At 41.9% G+C, this 18,602-nt stretch overlaps 2 protein-coding genes across 4 annotated transcripts; one reads left to right on the plus strand and one right to left on the minus strand.

Annotated features, from left to right (window-relative positions):
- Positions 1–219: 219 nt before the first annotated feature.
- Positions 220–5,786, plus strand: LOC139378595 (transcription termination factor 1-like). 2 transcript variants are annotated; one of them, XM_071120909.1, is made up of 11 exons: positions 220–323; positions 602–1,722; positions 2,305–2,432; positions 2,621–2,806; positions 2,967–3,045; positions 3,285–3,409; positions 3,780–3,975; positions 4,102–4,194; positions 4,395–4,460; positions 4,716–4,801; positions 5,298–5,786. In XM_071120909.1, exons 1-11 carry the CDS (start codon positions 267–269, stop codon positions 5,465–5,467), a joined length of 2,307 nt encoding a protein of 768 aa, XP_070977010.1. In that variant the 5' UTR covers positions 220–266; the 3' UTR covers positions 5,468–5,786. The 2 variants fall into 2 exon arrangements, with proteins under 2 accessions (XP_070977010.1, XP_070977011.1); XM_071120910.1 differs by having other exon boundaries at positions 222–439.
- Positions 5,721–14,066, minus strand: LOC139378596 (gelsolin-like). Of its 2 annotated transcripts, none has more exons than XM_071120911.1 (16): positions 13,035–13,139; positions 11,519–11,712; positions 11,261–11,415; positions 10,682–10,843; positions 10,213–10,362; positions 9,955–10,044; positions 9,713–9,845; positions 9,238–9,542; positions 8,821–8,954; positions 8,490–8,580; positions 8,053–8,223; positions 7,529–7,703; positions 7,254–7,375; positions 6,959–7,036; positions 6,658–6,718; positions 5,721–6,519 (listed from the first exon to the last, which is right to left on the minus strand). In XM_071120911.1, exons 2-16 carry the CDS (start codon positions 11,709–11,711, stop codon positions 6,350–6,352), a joined length of 2,190 nt encoding a protein of 729 aa, XP_070977012.1. In that variant the 5' UTR covers position 11,712; positions 13,035–13,139; the 3' UTR covers positions 5,721–6,349. The 2 variants fall into 2 exon arrangements, with proteins under 2 accessions (XP_070977012.1, XP_070977013.1); XM_071120912.1 differs by lacking the exon at positions 13,035–13,139 and adding an exon at positions 14,006–14,066 and having other exon boundaries at positions 6,212–6,519.
- Positions 14,067–18,602: the final 4,536 nt, after the last annotated feature.

An 18,602-nucleotide genomic window follows, 5' to 3' on the forward strand; every position in this document is an offset into this window, starting at 1 on the left:
ACAACTGCATAGCGGAATATTAATCTAGACCTACAAATCCTAATTGTTGGGAATTACACGGGAATGCAGATGGGAGACTCGTGATCAGAATACCAGGCAGGCAGCCATTGCGAGTGTAGTTTACCAGTCAAATTGCCAGGGTGAGATGTTCCAAAGTCGTTCAATATGTTATATTTCTATGATACATCCACCACAGAGTGGCAGTAGCTAGCTTTGGTCAGTCACACACATTGCTAACACCAAAGAAGATATTTACATCTCCGGCTATGTCGCTTTTGTCAACAAAGAAGTTACGGTGTTACTTTCCCCACTTGTTCAACCTGGTGAATTTATTTTTCTTTACGAGTTTTATCATGTTTGATTTACACAGCTAGCTAGTCTATTTGAATGGACTATCACTAGCTAGCTCGTTATCCCAACATTGATCACACTTGTGCGCGTATGTACGAAAAAAGTGAACTTGTGTTTTAATATGAACGTATTTTGCTAATCTAATTATGGTAGCTAGTTAACGTTACATAGCTGCTAAAGTGCATGCCTATCCATGCTGTCACATTTAGGAAACAATGGAAAAAACATGAATATTGTCTTTCTGTTACAGATAGAGAAAACAGGTTATGCTGTAGCCACCATGCTGGGGACTTCAACATCCACTGAACAGGGGGCTAGGGAGAATCCCATAGTGCTTGAGATGTGTCGAATATCCCCTCTTAAATTTGAAGACACTCCTGAATTAATCTCATCAGTGGCACCTGATACAGTCGAGGGATTCATAAAAGCCAAAAAGAATAAAGCACTATCTGAACAGGGACCAGAAGAACCGGCAATTGAGCACAATCAAAAGGATGGTCACCGGTTGACAGTCGAGAAAAGAGGTAAAGACCCTAAACATAAAGAGCAAACAGTGACTGAGCTGGAAGTGGTGGAGAAAGAGAGGAAGAAACGTAAAAAAGGAAACGAAGAGAAGCAGCCAAATGTTATTCAAGATGAAATGGAGGTACCAGATCCCGAGGAACAAACTGGAGGGAAAACAAAGAAAAAGTCAAAGAATCTTCAAACACAACAGGTGGGAGTGGATTTAGTGATTGCTGATGAGAATAATATGAATAGCCGGAAGAATAAGAGAAAACATAATGACATTGAGCCAGAACGGGTGATAGACGGTGTCCTCTCAAAGGCTGCAGTAGACGTTTCAGCTGTAACTGCGCCAGATGAAACCAGAAAGAGTAAGAAGAAACACAAGAACAGACAAACAGAACTTGAGGAGGGAGCGGAAAGCTGTCGGACAGTTTCAAGAACAGCAGATGATCCAAAAATCATAGAACTGCACCCTGAAATGGTCAAGAGAGGTAAAAATGTGGTAACTGAGGCAGAGGAGAATGTAAAAAAAAGGAAACGAAATAAGAAAAAACACACAGAGAGTGAACTGAACGATTGTCCAGATAAAGCAGACCTTCCAGGTATAAAAGAACAAACTGAAAGAAAATCAAAGAGGCCAAAAACAGATGTGGAGGTCAGCGGGAGAAAGAAAAAACACCGCAGAGAGTCAGACAAGGGAATGGCCAGTGTCCACTCTGCAGCAGATGTTTTGGATTTAGCTGTTCCAAATGACAACAGGACTCATGATGCTGGAACAAACGGTGAGACAGAGGGCGCCCATTCAACCATGGTTGAGACAGGGACCCAACACAACAAACCCTGCCTAAAGGAAGAAACTCTAGGGTGAGTAGGAGACCTGGTTCACTTGTATTGAAGTGTGAATCTAGCGTGTTTTGAAAGAGTGATTTCCCAAATGAACACAACCATTGACAGTGGGGCAAATCCACAATAATTGTAATGTATGCCCAACAAAAACCAATGATTGCAAAGTTAAACAATCCATACAACTCTAGGCACAACAATGACTTTTAACCATTTCCACTAAATATTTTACAAACACACATTTAAGCTACTTGTTGAACATTGCAGATGCAAATGAGTGCACCAGCTGCACAAACCCTCATTCTGTTACCAATCTTTGCATCTGCAATGTTTTTCAAATAAATGTATGTTTGTAATATTTTCTGTGGAACTTGTTAGACATACATTTTAGAGTGAAATTTGAGTCCCTGCATCACTCTGTTACTGTGGAGTCGCCCAGTTGCATTTGCTGGCGAAAACCAGACATTTTGTGAATGCTGTGTACCAGAATTTCATCTGGAGCCTCTTCCTGTGGAGAGAGGAAGGCATGTCTCTCTTGCTCTGTCGACTCAGAAGTGTGTTTAGACGTCACGTGTATGATTCTCTCCCCTCACTATGCTACAGTGTGGACGACTGGCAGGCTCTGAAGGATCTCAAAGACTTCATTCCCAATGTTGAGTCAAAGTCTGTTGACGAGATCCATAAGAGGATCAAGTATGATCTTGATCGATTCAAGGAATTCCGAAGACAAGGTAAACTTCTTCTTCAGTCACTCATGGTTCAATATTTTTAAGTGTTTATCGCAGCATCATGTAACATTGTAGCAATGATATGTAAGATGTTACTGTGTTTAGAGATGTGACTGATTGTATTATTAGCATTATTTTAGCATTTTAGACCCAGTCATTTAAGCCCATGTGGAATCTTCTGTTGTTCCCAGGCCTTTCCCTGCGAAGTGGAAGATTCAATGCGCAGGAGAACGAACGACTCAGGAGTAATGTCTACGACTTCCTGTCTCTCACTGGGATTCAGAGTGGCTCTGAGCTCTTCCATCCACAGCGCTTCAAAGAGGAAGAAGCAAATATCAAGAAATTGAAGAGGCAGCACAGATTCCATGAAAGAATAGGTGTGTCGTCTTGTAGCCAGGTTCATTCGATTAGAAAACTTTGACAAAGTTTTTATCCACATTACATCCCTGTTCTTCAGCATTGTCTACAGTGGCCACAAAATATGCTAAGCAATTTCCCAGAAAACTGATCTCACCTCTTCCTAACCTGTTGTTCCAGGTGAAGGAATACCCAGGCCTTGGCATCAAATCTATATACGTGGGAGGAAAATGTTTGATGGCAGCAACTACAAGGGCAGGTAAGACGTGGCTAGTTACTATAAGGAAATGACCTTCACGGTTATAAACGGCTATCCCGGCTTACGTTATGTTGCCTCTAAATACAGTGTACGAAAGTATAGTAATATTGAATTGCCATTTTCTTGAATTAGTGTTCACAACTGTGCTATTGTTCTGATATGAACCACTTTATGGTTTGCTAATATTTGCAGACATTGAGGCACTTTGAATGCTTATTTCCTTGATTTCCTTACCGAAGGTTCACCGAAGAAGAGCTTCACACTTTGAAAAAACTACAGACGTTGCACGGCAACAAGTGGGCGAAGATCTCGGCGTTGACTGGCCGAAGCGAATCGGCCCTAGAGAAACGTTTTGCTCAAATGTGTAAGTCGTTGGGAACTGGAATCCGCAAAAGGTGACTCATCGCCACTGTCCCCCCCCCCCCATCTTGTTGATGAAATGGAAGAGAGGAATGTCCAGCATCGTGGTACAAAATATAATCACAGTACATATTCTGCAGTTCTATCACGTGTGCAAGGATGGCCGAAGGAAAATAACTGATGTTGGAAGTAACTTCTTTGTTGTAATATCCCAAACAAATGTGGCAGTTTCACCAAGTACAGATTACAGCTTTAATATATTGACTCTGACATCCTTGCCGGACATTCTGCTCCACTCATCTTTTGGGGAAATGGTTGTTTGTGTTGTTTGATGTGGGACAATGTTCACGCTTTGTTTGGTGTGTATTTCTCAGCCGCAAACAAAGGTGCGTGGACTGAGGAAGAACTGAAAAGACTAATGGAAGCGGTGCGGAAGCACCTGGTGGGACAGGCAGAGCCTGGCAGTGGACCGGCCACCGTCAGGAAAGGCCAGCTGTACAACAACATCCCCTGGACAGATGTGTGCCAGACGGTTGAAACGCGCCACTGGTCCCAGTGTCGAATAAAATGGTGGGCGGGGAGTTTCAGGGGTAGCTGTTACAAAATAAAACCATTGTCATTGAATTGTTTACACAAACATTGATTCAGAACTTTCGTCTGACTTTTGAGGCTGTATCTTTGATACAACTTTTCCAGGTTGGGTGTTTTGAAGCACAAAATGGCATATGGACAACCAGTATTCAGTGGACACACGAAATCATTACAGGGCAAAGTGGATTTGATCAAAGCGTAAGTGTGTTGATTTCCATTCAATCTATGCGATGGTGAATCTGTTTTTTGATTCTTTAAGATTTATTAGCCCGGTCTAGTGATGTTACTCGGACCTTTCTGCACTGTCCTGATACACAGGACAAAAGGTAGACTTTTGGTCCTGATATCAGCATGTGAAACTGTTGCATTGTGAATCATGTAATTTTTGACCTTTTCAGCTTGAATGCAATGCAGGTGGAAGATGTTGCAGATATCAACTGGGAAGAAATTGCTCACACAATTGGGTAAGAGGTTGTTATTGAACACAGATGTTTCAGACAATGTGTCATGGATTGCCTTGTTGCGTTTGTGACATTTTCACTAAGGGAGGTTTGTATTGTGTCAGTATTAATTTTTAGCATTGGCAAGTCTCTCAATAGAACGCTGAGATGTCATTGAATTAGATCAATGCATGACAAAGCCTTTACAAATGTTTTCCATCTTCTATGAGTGTGTAATGCAATGCATTGCTATGTGCTAACATTTCTATAATTTTTAAGGGATGTTACGCCGCGCTACGTACAGACACACTACTACAGGCTAAAGGTAGCCAACGTTCCGTTGTGGCAGAGCATGTCCTTCTGTGGTAGGTGTAAGCTACTGTCATACAAACACTATCCTCTTATTTTAAAGAGTAGGGCGTCCCATTCCTTTTGTATTTCTTGTTTATTGGACAGGATAGAGAGAGTGCTAGAGGACTGGGTCAGATTCAAACCCATGCTCACAGTGGTAGTGCACAGTACCTGTGAGCCTGAGGCAGCAGCTTAGACCACTGTACAACCCCAGGCGACCATCCAAAATGCTCTATCGCTAGGTTTTTAGCATTTCGTTAGAATAGTTGTGGATCAGTGACGACAAATGTCGCTTGGTCCTCCTTGACCGTACTATTTAAATATAATGGTGCTTTGGGGAAGAGAGCTTTGATCTAGTCCCAAATCACACCTATTCCCTATAAAGTGCACTCCTTTTGACCATGGGCCCTGGTCAAAAATAGCACACTATATAGGGACTAGGGTGCCGTTTGGCACGCACCTTGTTTGCTGGAACCGTTTACAGATTTTATTTCTGTATTTTCTTTTCAGAGATCATTGACTTCCTCAACAGTAGAGTTCTCCCCAATTGTGAAGAGCGCCTCAAAGTTCTGATAAAGTCAGGAGAGGTGGTGTCCAGAAATGATCCTCAAGAGCTCTTCCTACTCTCTGAGATATTTGATAATGATGGCGACTACTACAGCGACGTTCAGAACAGCTGAAGAAAACAGCACGTGGACCTGGCTTAAGGCCCCACTGTGGGGGTAGCTGTGTGCCCCTCTGTCTCACAATTAAAGATTCCGCTCGTTCATGGAGGTGGTTAATGATGATCAACTTATTTGTAACTAAATGTTCATTTGGATTTCTGTAAGACGCTACAATGTCATCACCCCATAATGATTCACTTTGATTTAATGCATCTGGTAAATACTCAGATGAGAGTTGTATTATGTTTTCAAAATCTGACAGGTGACATTTTTATAGAATCCCATTTTATTTTTGAGAATAAATGTCTCTTGGCTTCAAGTTGCTCTGCCTTGATTGGCCGGTCTTCATTCATGTTTTCATGATAATCACTAAACCAAAGCCTCTTAGCTATTGCCTACAATTAACATATCGGGCATCATACAGTTTATTTAGTTATGTGAATGTATTTGACTACTTCCAGTTGTGCTTTGTTGAAGCTTTTCCATCCACTTTCAGACATGACATATCCTTTGGGTCGTTATGGAAACTCAGTCTGCACAAGATTCTCAAACAGGAATATCTGAACTCTGCCCAACACGGCATGGTACAGAAGCGAAAAAACTCCTATTGCATTTATTGCAAATGTAGTAAGATACTGCTAAAAAAACATGGGCTAACAGTATTAGTGTGTAAGAAAAGGAAATTACTAAACTGTAGTGTGATTACATGACTATTCTCTCTTCAAGAAAACCATAAGATCAAAACAGCAATAGTGTGAAGAGAGTATATTATCCATCACAAATTGGTATCCATGGGCAGTCTAACAGTTGAAAGGAAAGGGGATAGATACCCAGTTAGTTGCACAAATGAGGCTTTGGGTGAAGTTGCCCCTAGGGGAAACGTCACCCTGGAGTGGTTCAGACACGGAGTCCAACCATGGCCCGTTCCATGGGATTACTGCTCCAGTACCCATGATCCCAGCCCAAGAACCAGCCAGTGAACGTGGGAGGCTCATGACCTTGCTTTAACTTCACTATGGGCGTACTGCTGTCCCGCTTGGTAGGGTCTGTCTCTATGTAACGAATGGCTGACCACAGAACAGGAAATAGGCAGGAGCAGTGAGGAAAGAAAGAACAGTTCATTTAATGAATCGGCATATTTAAGTTCCCGTCGGCACTTTTATCAGGTAATTATGTGATCTTGTTTTAAAACCACCATTGCTTACCTGAGGCAATACTCTCTGTCTTCTCCTCCTCATGAGCTTCACCTCCGATCCAAACAAAGATCTGAAGGGTACATGGAAAGTGTTAAGCGAATCAATAGGTGTGCATTATTAGCAAAAAACCTGAGGCACGTTCAGCAGGGTGCAACGTTTCAGAACGTTCAGATCGAAATATGCTATGTAGAACATACATGCCCCTCTGACATGTGGAATGAGGAATTGCATTTGTTCTATTGGCATTTCTACAACGTTCGGCTGCTGAACGTGGCCCTGGTTGCACCTTGACAATCCCTCTACTAGTCACCTGTTCCCAGGTGTCCAAGAGCATGACATCATCTGGGGCCAGGTCTTCTTGTGTCATCTCCCCAGGCACCTCTTCAATCTGTGGAAATAAATAGTATTTTGACAACAGGCCAGGTCACTGCACATTCAGGAGGACATGGAAATAGTTTCCCACACTTCTGTATAAAATGTGGATCAAAGGCTATTTCATTAGCAGAGGAAACTGAATTTATCCAAATGGATATTCAAATCATGTCAAACCTGAAAACAGGAATGCAGCAGAGTGCTATACTACAGTTATAACAGGGCAGACTCACAATGAACTGCCCAGTTTTGTTGGAGCAGGCAAACAGGCGTGGTGGATGAACATCCATTTTGTTTTTCAGTCTGGCTGAGGTACGGTAGTCCGCTTTACCTCCCAGAGCATCCCAGAAGTCATCTTGACACACAAACACATACATACAATTGTGGATCTGGAAGAAGATGGAGCGGTTGGAAAAGCTTTGCCTTGTATCTTCATAATAAGTAACATTCTGTGGCTATTGGCTAAACACCATTTCCTAGTGAATTAGACTGCTGACAGGGAACGTACCTGCTTCTTCACCCTCAGCCAGCTCTGAGGCTGAGACCCCTAGAAGGTCACTTAGCTTTTGAGCTCCATGTTTCTCACTGTCACTTGTCCCCTTTCCCACCCATATGAAGGAGGATGCCGGGGTCACCAGCACAAACACATCGTTGGAGTTCAGATTTGAGGCAGCAGCATCAACCTTGAGTGGAGAGAGGAAGAAAGGAGGCAGTTAAAAATACTGTACACTGGAGGTACTAACTACAGTTCAGCAGTAGCAAACGGACTGTAGTCAGCGTCACCAACAAACCAACCATACATCACAATGGTTGGCTACTCCATCTACTGGGGTGTATTAGTGTACACTGTAGCAAAGACATTTTGTGATGCCTTTCTTATTGGACAAGTTCAGATTAGTCCTTCCCCGTTTCGGCTTGTTTGCGTCCGTTTGGATTCTAGTGAATACAGCCAAAAAGTAACCAAATAGATGTACCTACAAAACATATTTTATTGAGATTTTCCCACCTCAACTTCCATCTCCTGTTACTCACCTCTATGGCACGTGTGCAGCCAGCAGGGTTGGACCGCACCTGGAACAGCTGTGTGTCTGCAGCCTGGGCCTGGCCACCCTCTCTGGAGGTACCACCCTGGTGCACTACCATCGGCTGCCCCCCAAAAAGACTCATGAGGTGGGCAGGCTCCTTACCCTGGATCACCCGCACCTTCATCACGGTGGAAACAGACAGAAAATCAGAGCGAGTCAGATACCTGGCTTTAAACCTAACCTTCCCTCATTTCCATTTCATTTTACAGACCAACGCTCTGACCCTGTTGATGACCATGGAAACGTATTCCTATAGGTTCAGCGTCTGCAGACAAAACAACTGACTAATAGGGTTCAATTCTGTACTCCAGTGCGTCTTGATTAAAAATTATCTGGACCGTATTATGCGGGGCAGACTGCGATAAATCAAAACTATCCAGTCACCTGTACTGCTCCTCCTCCCAACTCGTCATCCAGCTGAGCAGCCAAGATGGCCGAGGCGCCAATTTCATCCTGGCTAGAATCCACTCCTTGCCTGTGAAAAAGGAGTACTTTTCAAGTGCTATTAACATACATTTATGCTTAGGTTATATCATACAGTATATAGTTGTTTTAGATGTGTCTAATACAGTATGTAACAAAAGCCCTGGTGCTCATAAATGATGAAGCCTACTGTAACAATAGAAGGACGCTAGCAGTTTTTGCTGTAAGACTATGTAATAACACACAAAGCTTCCTGCTGTTGCTTCCAGAAGGATAATCTCCATTGTTTTACCATATGTAGATGACCTGTCCGTTACGCCCTCCATGCTGGTAGTTGTAGAGGATGATGTAGCTGTCTCCCCCATAGAATCGTCCATAAGTGGAGGGCTCCACGGGCACCTTGTCAGCGCCCTCAATACGCCAGATCTACAGAGGTTAACAGGTAAACACAGCTCTTGCTAGTAGTAGTAGTCCATGAATGGAAAAAAGGTAACACCCCTTGCAGCTCTTTTCTCAAAGGCTTGTTTGTGAAATTGTGACACCTTTTTGGTGGGTGTGCAGGCCCACGGTGGTAACCCTTAGGGGCTGTATGTATCCCTTTACTGAGGACACATGACTACCCTAAACCTTGAAACACAATATTTAAGGGTAACTACCATCATACTATATGGTGTTTATTGAGAAAACCCCAGAATCCCCGCCAAAAAACCTGCTTCTCTCCATTCCCCTCGTCCACCATCCCATGCTGAGCCGCCATGGCATCCGAGTGATGGAGAGTGGAGGCATCGAAGGGAACCTTCTTGATCTTGGCGATTTTGTTGGACACGTAGGCGGTTCCCAACCCCACTGTATGGTCCGCGTCACGCCAGATTTTGAAGAACTGCTTGAACAGAGGGGTCTCCCCATTCTCAGGTAGGATCTGGACCTGGGTGTGTTTCGGGTAGCCCATCTTTGTGATAAACTGTTCGGCAGCACTCATCACCGCACTTCTCTCCTCTTTGTTAGCATCCTTACCTGTTTTTATTCCAAATAAACTCATGATTAAACTCCAAAGGCAGAAGAACTAAGTGACTTCCAGGCACAACAGTATTCAAAAGTAGTTTCTAATCTAAGGGAAGATTAAAGCTTGGGGTTTTACAGTCAACATAATTCATAGAGACCAGCTGCTGAGAAGAAACCAATACCTTTCCAGACAAAGATCATGCCATTGGGGCCATTGTCCAAGATAAAGCAGTCACTTGACTCCAGGGCATTCTGTGAAAACGGGTTCTCCGATGCTACCATATCAATGCCCATATCCCCGCTGGCATTAGACACCTTTTGGAAAAACATTTCAATGTAATATTAGTATTTGAAGGTCTGCTCAAAAACAGCTTATTACATCATATTTAACAATTCAATTGTTTAATTAGAAAATGGATCTGACCTTGTATAATTTTGCCAGCTTCCTATTGGACATGTCTGTATTTGTGTCATCTGCATTTGCCTCAGGCAACTCGGGTTTGGGTCCAAGAATCTGGAACGAGACCACGAGTCAGGCATCTCAAAGAAAATGATCATAATTTATGTTAAAAAGGTAACTAACTATAGATGTTTATTGGGAGCATATAAACAATGGCATGATTTGAAGTGTATAGGAATTAACTATTTTTTTCCATCCCTTCCTCCTCATTGAAAGACCCACCTTCAACATCTTCTCACATTCTGCCCCCTCGTCACATATGTACAACTCAGCCCGCCCACATCGTTCATTGTCACGGATATCCTTTGACACCTGAGTGGCCTTCAGCTTCTCAAAGTTATTGGCCTTGGAACCACACCATTGATAAATCTCCTGTAATACAGACGCGTGAAGACTATCAGTACAGTGGACCAAGTGTAATAGTGTAGCTCTAACTCCTCTGCCTGTTGACTATGTTAAAGCATACGTATACAAATTATCTTTTACATTATTCATGACCAAAACAGTATTGGTTTCAAAGTGGATTACTTACATTAACAGCTTACTAACATGAGCAATGACTATACACTCTTAGCCTACATACAAAGACAATTTCACTAAAATCTGCAAATAATGTCACTAAATTAAACCAGTATATGTTTCCTTGATTTGTACATACTGTAGAAACTCTTATAGATTTCAGTGAACTCACGTCGCCCAGGTCGAGGATAAAAATGTCTCCCAGGTTGAAGCTGTCCCAACTGACAGCTACCTCTGTGGCTCGAACCACACGCCGACCCCTGACCTGGAGCACACGCTGCACCTTAACCTCATTGGACACCACGTGCTTGAACCCTGAAGACACACCCCCTTTCTAAGGTAAAGATTGGGAAGATAATCAACAAGATAAGTGGAGGAGATCTTGAGGTAAGTAAATACATTTAACAAACTCATTGAATGTCTTTCAACATTCCAGTAAAAAAGCGTGAGCTGACGCACACCCCAAAATGATGGTGGAGGTGCTGGCTAACGGAATAGTAAACTGTAAAAATAAATACATTATCACATACTCTATCCATACAGTATGCTCCCAACAATTTAACAGGTAAAACCAACGTTTTGGTTCACAGTACCTTCTACCCAGCACACAGTTCCTTTTTGCGTAGAAGGTACTGTGAACACTGAAGAAGAGACTGTGTGCCAAAATGTTGATTTACCCATTAAATTGTTGGGAGCATACACAGACTGTGAGACTTCCTTTGTTTACTTTTTACTCGTTTTGAAACATTACCATGTACTTCAGTCCAGTTTTGAAGTAGCCTGAAAATGTTCTTGACTCGTAACCCTGCACCTCACGGTACTGAATAGGTTTGCCACCCAGGTAGTCATCTATTTGGATGGTAAAAATGGCTGCTGCTCCACTCTCATCTTGTGTACAGTCATCTCCTGCAGGACCAGAGAAATAATGATTTCCAACATTATTTTCACAAATAATGGAATGGATTTCAATCAGTGGACTGAAATGTACAAACACTGTACAGCATTTTACCTTGCCAGAAATGAAGGTCATACTGTAGATGCCCAGAACGTTGCTTAATGGTATTAAGAACAAGGTATGCGTCCCCTGAGTAGAACCCGCCATACAGACTCTCTGGCACGGCCACCAGGTCCAGACTCTCAACTCTCCACACCTGGAGGCCAGGCTTCTTCCCAGCCCTCTTAAACTCAGGGTGGTGCGCCATGCTAGAAAGATATGGGGCAGGAAAAACTTGCCATTCAACTTACAATACGTGTCCCTAGGATAGCCTGGAATCCAGACCTGTTTGTGATAACGTTCCACTCCAAACTGATAGAGTTAGGGATCATGTGTCAGTTAAGAGTTCAAATAAGGTCTGTGGAGAGACACAGCAGTTAAACCAGAGATGTTCTCTAATGTTGATACAGGTTTTGATTTCACCACTCGCTCGCAAATGTTTATTCTATTTATTTAACCTTTATTTGCAAATAACTTGTCTGAGCAGAGAAAGAGATGAGGGAGTGCCCTCATATCTCCAGCCAATCAGTAGCATTAGTCTCATCTTGCCCAAGGGCTTTCTCCATTATCCTCCCCCACGTGATACACTAGGCTAGTTGCCTCCCAAAAACAAAGAGGGGTGAGGGAGTTTGTTTTGTATGGGCCGGTGCCCCGGCTGGTCTAAACATTTTAGACCATTCCATTTGTCCTTAAGTGAAATCTCCACCCAACCAGGGCGCCCTGCCATGCAAAACACTGGCCCATTGTTTCAGCTGGTAAACATTTGTTTCTTGCCTGGCTACCAATCCACCTCACTCTGGCCAAATGCCTCACCCACTAACATTTCTTCTCCATGATGACCAATAGAGCAGTCAAATTACATTCAGTATGAGTCATCAGGCAAGATTTTCCCCCTCCTACAATAAAACAACCTTCTGCATGGATGATGTCCTCATGTCAGCTGATAAAACATTATTTTGCCCTGGTTTAATTAACAGATACTAGTTATAGCCTTCGTGGGTTAACCTACTTTTCCTTTACACTTCTCAGAAAACGAATGGACACAAATTAAGCCTAGTCCTGGACAGAAAAACACTTTAAAATGGAGAATCTCCATTTTAAACCCTTCTTAGTCCAGGACTAAACGTAATCTTTGTCCAGGAAACTGGCCCTATATCATGACTAAGGCTTATCTTCCAGTTTATAAACGGCCCAGGAAACCTCTCATGAGATAAGGTAATACTTGAGGGAGTGACTCATGACTACCCAACATCTCGTAAATTAACATTTGAGAAGATAAGGAATTCAATTAGGAAATATTTTCTAATGTAGAGAACAACTGTATACAACAATTTAAATTGTCACATTTATTCAACATCCTATTAGAACATCTTAACTTTGTTTTAACAAAAACAAAAATCCACAACGATATCATTGTTGCTTTCGACTTTCAATGAGGAAGGCAATCAAGAGAATTGGAGAACATAAGCGATTCTAAAGTTGTAAACGTTTAATGTCAACGCAAATCTGAATGAAAAACAAAGTAACCTACCTGGTGTGTAATAATAAATAAACGTTTATGCTTGTCGTTAGCGGCTGGTATCAAGAGGTTGCTCAGCGATAAAGTGACAAGGCGCTTCCGTAGATTGTGGTGGATAAAATGACTGTGTGGGCGACTCCCTTCTGCACCAGGTACAGGTAACTGCCCAAATAAAGGAAACGTCAACATAAACCGTCTTAATAGATCTTTGGTGCGTTTAGACAGCCCAGTTCTGATAAACATTGTTTTACCACTAATCGGTATTTAAAACCAATCACAAAATATGTTTTTCAGAGCTAATCTGATTGGTTTCAGGTGGAAATGCAGCCGATGACCCAACAGCTTCAATGCACTTGGCATAGATTCTACACTTGTCAAGAACTCTATTGGAGGGATGCTACACCATTCTTCCACAATTTGGTGTTTTGTTGATGGTGGAGGAAAACGCTGTATCAGGCGCAGCACCAGAATCTCCCATAAGTGTTTAATTGGGTTGAGATCGGGTGACAGATCGCTATCCCTAATATATAAAAAAAATCCTATAGTATTCCAATAAAACAATTATATTAGAATCCAAAAGAAAGATATATCAGATCAGTTTGTATCCTTTTGGGAGTCCAATAGGACTGGTTCCAAAATCTGATAGGATTTTCTTTTGGATTCAGGATTTTTTTTATTGAAATCCTATAGTGGGTATTATCGGCTATTCAACAGCGTTTCAGAAATATATTACCTTCAACAGTGTTATCTTGTGATCAAGCCATCAATGTTTTGAGATTATTGGGGTCGTAACATTTTTTGCTAACGGGTTAGCAATTAGCACGATTGACATTTCAGTGGAAATACTACTAGGCCTACAATCAACTTTTTGATAAACCGTTCAGCAAAATAATAGTATTATCGGCATACCAGTTATTTGCCACCTCACTATTCTGTTCAATTACAAGATGTCAGTTTAATTTTGATCAAAAAGAGACACCAACCTCGTAGTAGTTGGCTAGCCTTCCAGTAAAACTAAATATTAATTGAAGGTCAACGTTTCATTGCGTAGGCAGGTGTTGTGCCGAAAATCTCCCCCCTGCCAGCAATCTGCAACCCTTCGCGTGAACGCGCACACACTCAATTCTTCATTGCCGAGGATTGCTTGCTTGCTAGTTGAGATTTCACTAGTAATTTCTGCAGTTTTCTGTTTGGCTATTTGTTTCAAGTGTATTAGTCTACAAATACATCTCTTTGCCAAAATTCGTAATAACTCCCATGTCTTATTCGACTAGTAGTTGTTCTGAAATGTTTATTGCTTACCTACATTTTACTTGCCTACATGTACAGAATTCAGAAGTTTGCGTACACTTAGGTTTGAGTCATTAAAACTAGTTTTTCAACCACTCCACACATTTCTTGTTAGCAAACTATAGTTTTGTCAAGTCGGTTAGGACATCTACTTTGTGCATGACACAAGTAATTTTTCCAACAATTGTTTACAGACAGATTATTTCACTTATAACTCACTGTATCACAATTCCAGTTGGTCAGAAGTTTACATACACTGAATTGACTGTGCCTATAAACAGCTTGGACAATTCCAGAAAATTATGTCATGGCTTTAGAAGCTTCTGATAGGCTAATTTGAGTCAATTGGAGGTGTACCTGTGGATGTATTTCAAGGCCTACCTTCAAACTCAGTGCCTCTTTGCTTGACATTATGGGGAAATCAAAAGAAATCAGCCAAGACCTCAGAATTTTTTTTAAAGACACCACAAGTCTGGTTCATCCTTGGGAGCAATTTCCAAATACCTGAAGGTACCACGTTCATCTGTACAAACAATGGTACGCAAGTATAAACACCATGGGACCAATCAGCCGTCATACCGCTCAGGAAGGAGACGCGTTCTGTCTCCTAGAGATGAACGCACTTTGGTGTGAAAAGTGCAAATCAATCCCAGAACAAGGACCCTGTGAAGAGGCTGGAGGAAACAGGTACAAAAGTATCTATATCCACAGTAAAACGAGTCCTATATTAACATAACCCAAAAGGCCGCTCAGGAAGGAAGAAGCCACTGCTCCAAAACCATCATAAAAAAGCGAGACTACGGTTTGCAACTGCACATGGTGACAAAAATCATACTTTTTGGAGAAATATCCTCTGGTCTGATGAAACAAAAATAGAACTGTTTGGCCATAATGACCATCGTTATGTTTGGAGGAAAAAGGGGGAGGCTTGCAAGCCAAAGAACACCATCCCAACCGTGAAGCATAGGGGTGGCAGCATCATGTTGTGGGGGTGCTTTGCTGCAGGAGGGACTGGTGCACTTCACAAAATAGATGGCTTCATGAGGGAGGAAAATTATGTGGATATATTGAAGCAACATCTCAAGACATCGGTCAGGAAGTTAAATCTTTGTCACAAATGGGTCTTCCAAATGGACAATGACCCCAAGAATACTTCAAAAGTTGTGGCAAAATGGCTTAAGGACAACAAAGTCAAGGTATTGGAGTGGCCATCACAAATCCCTGACCTCAATCCTGTAGAAAATTTGTGGGCAGAACTGAAAAATCGTGTGCGAGCAAGGAGGCCTACATCCTGACTTCGTTACACCAGCTCTTTCAGGAGGAATGTGCCAAAATTCACCCAACTTATTGTGGGAAGCTTGTGGAAGGCTACCCAAAACGTTTAACCCAAGTTAAACAATGTATAGGCAATGCTACCAAATACTAATTGAGTGTATGTAAACGTTTTGCCCACTGGGAATGTGATGAAAGAAATAAAAGCTGAAATCAGTCACTCTCTCTACTATTATTCTGACATTTCACATTTTTTTTAAATGTTGTGGTGATCCTAACTGACCTAAGACAGGGAATTTTTACTAAGATTAAAACATCAGATACTGACTGTTACTTTTGATTTTGACCCCCCCCCCCCCCCCCCCCCATTTGTTCAGGGACACATTATTCAATTTCTGTTAGTCACATGTCTGTTAGAACTTGTTCAGTTTATGTCTCAGTTGTTGAATCTTATGTTCATACAAATATTTACACGTTAAGTTTGCTGAAAATGAACGCAGTTGACAGTGAGGCCATTTCTATTTTTACTGAGTTTACAAGTCAACATGAGTGGATATCTATAATCAGTGAACTGTTATTTTTTTCTCTATTATTATAAGAAAAAATGTATAAATATATAATAATATAATAAACAAAACTGACTGAATGTGCCTCCATGAAGAATCCCCTCCCCAATAGGTCCATTCACCCTCAATAGGACACCCCCAGTACCTCCACCATCCCCATCAACCCTCAATAGGACACCCCCAGCACCTCCACCATCCCCATCAACCCTCAATAGGACACCCCCAGCACCTCCACCATCCCCATTAACCCTCAATAGGACACCCCCAGCACCTCCACCATCAACCCTCAATAAGACACCCCCAGCACCTCCACCATCGCCATCGACCCTCAATAGGACACCCCAGCACCTCCACCATGCCCATCAACCCTCAATAGGACACCCCCAGCACCTCCACCATCCCCATCAACCCTCAATAGGACACCCCCAGCACCTCCACCATCCCCATCAACCCTCAATAGGACACCCCCAGCACCTCCACCATACCCATCAACCTCCCCCCACCCCTCAACCACAAAACACAATAATGATAATAGAAATTAAAATAAAATATATACCAAGAGATATATACACACACACACAATTACAGTACATATACGTCAACTTATTCACGGGACACTCAACTTATCTATTTTCCTACATCAGATATGGATGATTTCCACCTGGATGACAGCACATAATCAGCAAGACGGCGATGCTCTTCATCCGAGGGAATGCCTGCCCGTTCTCAGATGTTGGATAACCCGAGATGATCACGTCATTTACATTCCTGCCCTAACCTGAACGTTCTGCTTCTTCCTCCACACCACCCAGCGATGCCCCCAAGATGCTAAATCAGAGCGTTGTCAGCTCCAGATTTGACAACTTCAACTCACACCCTGCTGGACTGCCTGCATTCTCGGATTCCCCTCCACTGATTTGCACCCTGGACGGGCTCCCTATTGCAGCTCACATTATGTTCAGGATTCTAATTCTAGTCTACAGGGCCAGAAAATGACCAGCTCCTTAATACCCCTCGGCCTGGATAAAGTGCTGTACTGTTGTTCTTTCTCTGTGATCTACAATTGTGTCATTCTTGAAGTTGTCTTCTCTTTAAGGATTCAGTGGACAATCACCAAGACTTGGCTGTGTACTGTTGCCTAATTGGTTGAATGAGTTGAGCTGCAGGCATCATAACTGCCAAGTCCCTTGCTGTTTGTAAATGCTGATTCAATAGCCACTTATTCAAAAAGCACTTTGATACTGATTTACTTTTGTACTAGGAATACACTTCTACCTGTTGCTCTGTTTATAATAACAACATATGTTTGTTGTGCTTTGACTCTAGCAGTGAACAGGTTAGGTAGCAGTTTTCTGCTTGTCATATGGCATATAATATACTGTATATGTTACATTTTAGAATATGGTAGATTCCATCATGAAATACGACATTTACCATAACATGTATGTATCGTTTCAGCATATATTGTACAAATTGATAACTTAAAAATACATTTGATTTGCTTAAGTTACACTGATTCTCCCCTGATCCTCTTTATTCTCCCCTGTCCTTATTTCTAAATGTATTTAACCTCAAATGATGCAACAGGTGTTGCGTCCGTTGTTAAATAAAGACCAAGGTGCAGCGTGGTACGCATACATTATTTTTTAATTATAAATGTTCCACCAAAAACAATACACAACAACCGTAAAGCTAGGAGTGCAAACACATGCAACAACCAAAGACAAGATCCCACAACTGAAGGTGGGAAAAGGGCTGCCTAAGTATGATCCCCAATCAGAGACAACGATAAACAGCTGCCTCTGATTGGGAACCATACTCAGCCAACAAAGAAATATAAACATAGACTTCCCACCCTAGTCACACCCTGACCTACCAAATAGAGAATTTAAAGGATCTCTAAGGTCAGGGCGTGACAACAGGTTTTTATTTGTCTTTTTAATAATAAGATATGGTATTGTCTTGCCTCACAGATATCATGATATACAATAAAGACAGAATGAACTGATTTATTTTCCATCACTTTGGCTTGTCCAAAATCCAACGTATTCCACATACACACACTCTCATTCTTCTTAAGGTGATATGGCTACACTGCTATGAAAAATCAGCGTCACAGTTGTGGATTATAAAGATTGTATTTACATGTTTTTGTGTTATTGTGTGCTAGTATTATCTTTATTTTCTTAAACATTACAAAATGCTTATAAAATAAATGTTTATTTATACTCGAATTTGGCTTTCTGTGGCACACACTACTGGTCAACATGAGCTACCAAAATGATTATGAAGTGTGTCAGGCCTTGCAGTCCCAAGATAGAAAGGGGGTGAGGGATTTTGGCCCAAATCCCCCCCCCCCCCCCCCTTCTAATTTCCTTAATTTTGTCACTACAGTCAAATACATCAGAGTCACATACTTTCTATGGAACAAACTTCATGTCAGGATAGGCAA

The sequence above is a fragment of the Oncorhynchus clarkii genome, chromosome 21, assembly GCF_045791955.1.
Source record: "Oncorhynchus clarkii lewisi isolate Uvic-CL-2024 chromosome 21, UVic_Ocla_1.0, whole genome shotgun sequence".
Lineage (NCBI taxonomy): Eukaryota > Metazoa > Chordata > Actinopteri > Salmoniformes > Salmonidae > Oncorhynchus > Oncorhynchus clarkii.

What these genes read in the sequence shown, in the direction of transcription:
- LOC139378595 (XM_071120909.1), top strand. Translation starts at nt 267, where the DNA reads ATGTCGCTTTTGTCAACAAAGAAGTTACGGTGTTACTTTCCCCACTTG. An exon ending in TCCCAGTGTCGAATAAAATG is followed by an intron (nt 3,976 to 4,101) that starts GTGGGCGGGGAG and finishes CAACTTTTCCAG; the next exon opens with GTTGGGTGTTTTGAAGCACA. An exon ending in AAAGTGGATTTGATCAAAGC is followed by an intron (nt 4,195 to 4,394) that starts GTAAGTGTGTTG and finishes TGACCTTTTCAG; the next exon opens with CTTGAATGCAATGCAGGTGG.
- LOC139378596 (XM_071120911.1), bottom strand. Translation starts at nt 11,711, where the DNA reads ATGGCGCACCACCCTGAGTTTAAGAGGGCTGGGAAGAAGCCTGGCCTC. An exon ending in AGGGGAATGGAGAGAAGCAG is followed by an intron (nt 8,955 to 9,237) that starts GTTTTTTGGCGG and finishes TAACCTCTGTAG; the next exon opens with ATCTGGCGTATTGAGGGCGC. An exon ending in GACAGAGAGTATTGCCTCAG is followed by an intron (nt 6,520 to 6,657) that starts GTAAGCAATGGT and finishes TTCTGTGGTCAG; the next exon opens with CCATTCGTTACATAGAGACA.